The sequence below is a fragment of the Eucalyptus grandis genome, chromosome 4, assembly GCF_016545825.1.
Source record: "Eucalyptus grandis isolate ANBG69807.140 chromosome 4, ASM1654582v1, whole genome shotgun sequence".
Lineage (NCBI taxonomy): Eukaryota > Viridiplantae > Streptophyta > Magnoliopsida > Myrtales > Myrtaceae > Eucalyptus > Eucalyptus grandis.
Window position 1 is genome coordinate 32,824,971 of NC_052615.1, and position 4,182 is coordinate 32,829,152.

At 44.8% G+C, this 4,182-nt stretch overlaps 1 protein-coding gene across 1 annotated transcript; it reads right to left on the reverse strand.

Moving 5' to 3' along the window:
- Positions 1–2,661: 2,661 nt before the first annotated feature.
- Positions 2,662–3,944, reverse strand: LOC104441937 (ethylene-responsive transcription factor ERF039). The gene has a single exon (XM_039311208.1). It carries the CDS (start codon positions 3,608–3,610, stop codon positions 2,933–2,935), a length of 678 nt encoding a protein of 225 aa, XP_039167142.1. The 5' UTR covers positions 3,611–3,944; the 3' UTR covers positions 2,662–2,932.
- Between the last annotated feature and the right edge of the window lie 238 nt (positions 3,945–4,182).

A 4,182-nucleotide genomic window follows, 5' to 3' on the forward strand; every position in this document is an offset into this window, starting at 1 on the left:
ATCTTCTTTCGTCTTCTTCCTTCCTTCGGGATCAAATCAAAGCAGCCCGTCCCCGACCATGCTCCGCGCAGCGCTCGCTCCCTCGATGCAAGATCGATGAACCCATGGATAATCCCGAGGACATTCATAAGCAGACATCACTAAACCAGTATTATTAACCTAAGGACTATATACAGTGCAACTGTTTCTGCACAAAACCTACCAATCACTTCGCGCCCCCTTTAATCAGTGCGGAATCAGACCATGATTAAAGGATTAAGTAACGTGTGGAACGAGTTGGGCACGAACGAAATGACCCCTTGGGGGGGCCGTGCTGCATCAATGTCGGCTTCAAAAGTGAGGGGGACGAGGACGCTTTGTCCGTTTGACATGCAACCACCCCCAGCGGAAATCGAAAAAAGAAGACAGCAGCTCCACCTCGTTCGCAAGTTTCACACCTCCCGTAAGTGGGAATCGCCCGGTCGGCCCTACCTAGGACTTGTCGCGCACGGCTTCTCTTTCTAGGTCCGATATGGCTTTTAGTTTTCAAAGCGATCACTTCCCATCTTTTTTCCTCTGCGCATTTTAGATTTGGAATCGTCGCGTTCTACAGATTTTTCTCTACTTCGTCGCTTACCGACACCGACATGGGATACACAACACGACACGATGACATATTGTTTCTTAAAAAAAAAAAAAAAATCCGATACGTTAAAACACGTTGTATATTGATAAATTATCTTTTTTTATGATTATTTCAAATAAATTAATTTGATTCAAATTGACAAATGAATAAATAATAATAAAAGAGCATAGAATAAATTTTCATTGAAAATATTAATCCACAATTTATTAATATCATTTATTATTTCAATTTGACAAATTCAATTACATTCCAATTGTAAAACTTGAAGGAAAAAAATAAGCAATCCATATCCTAGACTCGCATATTAAAACGTGCCAAAATAGAAGAGAAAAAAACCAACTTGGGAGTGATTTGTCTGTCATGAAAAGTAAGAGTCGGAAGAGAAAAGAAGATTATGTTTTTCTTCTTTTCTCTTTATTATTTTTAATTTTCCTACATACTTATATTTTGACTCATCATTTATTGAAATTTTTTTTGACCTTGTGCATATTGAAATCACATCGAATCGAAATTCGAACTTACAAATTTGCATATTAGAATTCTAACTCGTCGTAAAAGAGTGTTTGGAGAATTGATCAAGTGTCGGATATTTTAACATGTGTTGATTGAGTGTCGAAGGGTATCGGACACTTCAACATGATATAAAAACTTTCGAAGAGTGTCGGTGCTATTAGTGCTTTTAATTTTTCAACCCCCGAACATCAGATGAATTTAGAGCCGATGGGTCGTTCGAATTCGGTCTCTTGTCTCTGATTCCTGGGACTAGGTCGAGAGGGTAGGTCGACGTTGACATTGGGACAGGCCCCCACGAAGGTTTGAGGAGGGGGAGATAGGAGATAAGGTAATCTATGCACGCAAATCCGAGGTCCACATGTGGAAAAATGCTTAACTGTCATCACGTTGTTTTGTAATAATACTACGTGTTCTTTGGGCCTTGGCTAGCCGTCTCCCCGCTCGGTAGAATGCGTATGAAAGGAAGAATCTTCACCTACTGAAATGGAATGTAGCTGTACATTCCACTTTTCTACACACTTCAACGGGTAAATTAAACAATGAATAAGCATTTGGAAGCTCTTGGCGTGCTGAGATTAGGTTTAACTGCAGCCGGTTTGGACATTGATGATAAGCTTAAATCGATTGGCAGATTTATTGGCTCAATGCCAACTCCTAAGTAGGTGCATTATGACCAGTGAGAAGAATATTTTTTATGTGGCGCGCATGGTTTGTTTAAGGACGTGGTTTTTCTGTTGGTCAGCTGGGTTTCAGTTCAAGACCCGGGATGAGAGCGAGAGGGAAGAGCAAAGACCTCTTTAGATTTACAAGTGCGATGCTTGAGCATGCTCTTGAGTTCTTCGTGTCGTGTCGGGATGGCGGTGAGGTTAAACGCGGCCCCAACCACCACCCGTCGAGGAGGCAGAAAAAGGAAAGGACGATCGGATGTTAACGGCGATGGTGGTGGGCTAAAGTTTGCTTTGAGACCATCATGTTCACTATCATCATATTCACTATCATATTCACTATGGATTAATTTATCTTATTATCTGGAGATGACGTGACGAGTCAATTGGATTCCACTGAGAGAGGTAGATAGGCTACCAGTACTTGAAGCTATCCAATAAAATGATTAACCTTAAGCTTGGCAAATATGTTTAAAGAGCCTTTAAAACTTGGTAGTTTGGATGAGGTGAGGTCATGACTTTATCTATATGTGCACATCGCCTTTTTACATGTTTGTAATTTTCATTACATCTTTATGAATTTAGTGATGATGAGCCAAGCGTAAGATCACGTCATAAGCTATCAAAAGTGAAATAGAAAAAGAAAAAAAAAGGGTGGTTTTATTTTATTTTGCCAAGTGGAAAAGTAGTTAGCAAGATGGTGATCTTTATAGGATGACAAGCAGATATATATTTTTTGCTGGGACAATTTCTTCTGATCCCTTTCCAATGATGGAAGCTTGGAGAAGGTCCGGGTGGAAAAAGAGAGGAGCGGGGGCAATTGGCTATCTTATGCTGCGAGAGGAGAGACCAGAGAGATCGGCAGAACATGATGCATTTTTCCAGAAATATATACAAGGAATGAAGAACTTATATAAGACTCTCATGCCTAAAAAAAAAAAAAAAAAAAAGAGAGAGAGAACAAGAAAGATCCAAAAATGAACCACCTTTATGTGACAAACCACAAAAATGACAGGAAAACGGCTGGCTCTGTTATCACCATCATCATCACTCAGTTCAACCGAAACTGGGATGTACACAGTCATTCATTTTCTATTTTGGCAGGGAATTGAGGTGGTAATAATGACGGCTAATTCCAGAGAAAAGGGTCGTCTCCGTGGCTGAATCTCGTGCCATCTTCGTCTTGCCATGCGAACGACATGCAGAGCTCCTCCATCCTGTTGCCGAAGCCCACCAGGAGATCCGGCAGGTCGATGAACGTGTCGTCCTCGTTATCCAGCGGCGAACTCGCCGACTCCTGGGTGTCGAAGGACTCCGCCGTGGCGTTCGGGGAGTGAGGCCGGCTCGGCCCGGCCTCCCCTGCGGCGGCTCCGTCGCCCCTCGGGAAGCTGATCGCGGCGGCCAGGGCCGCCGCCGCCTGGATGTCCTTGGCCGACTTGCTCGCGGGCCGGGGGAGCAGCTCGGCCAGCTCGGGGAAGTTGAGGTGGGCCGACCGGCCCTTGATCGTGAGCGCGGCCACGTCGTGGGCCCGCGCCGCCATCTCCGCCGTCTGGAACGTCCCCAGCCAGATCCTCGACTTCTTCCTCGGCTCCCGGATCTCGGACACCCACCGGCCCCATTGGCGCCGCCGCACCCCGCGGTAATTCGGGCCGTCCGAGCTCGCCTTCTGCTTACTGGAGTCACTAGAACCACTCCCTGCTGCTCCAGCTTTCTTTGAGCAGGAAGAGCTTGATCCTGAGGGACTATTTGAGGAGTAGGAAGTGCTGGTTTGAGCTTCAATGCATTTGGTGTTGATGAGTGGCTCCATTATTTTGGCTTTTGAGAGAGAGAGAGAGAGAGAGAGAGAGAGAGAGAGGGGAGAGAGAGGGAGGGAGAGAGAGAGAGAGAGAGGAGTTGATCTTGAACTTGGAAGTGAAGGGCAGAGCTTAATAAAAGATCGAGAGAAGAGGCAGCAACTAGCAGAGAGAACTGGTGGGGGGCCTCTTGGCCAAAAGGGACGAGAGCTTTTGGACTTACATAGGCAGTGATCTTACGATGATGTTAGAGTGTATTCTTATATCTTCCCTTCCTTCTCCTTTTCTTTTTTAATTTTCTTCTCTTGGGTTTTGCCCTCATCTTGTCCGGTCCCCAGCTTCCTGGCCTCTCCCCGTGTCCCATTATGGAGCCTTATGTGTATGACCGAAGGGCATTTTATAATTTCCCCACCATTTTCTAATTTCTCAGTTGTTATTATAGTAGAAATTTGCCCTAATTTTGGCACACTGACCTTTTAAAGAAATCTTGGGCCGACCACCACCACCACCACCACCACCACCACCACTCTCTTCACCTATACCCTCAAATAGAAAATCTATGGGATCCAGCAGAGCATCCCTGGTT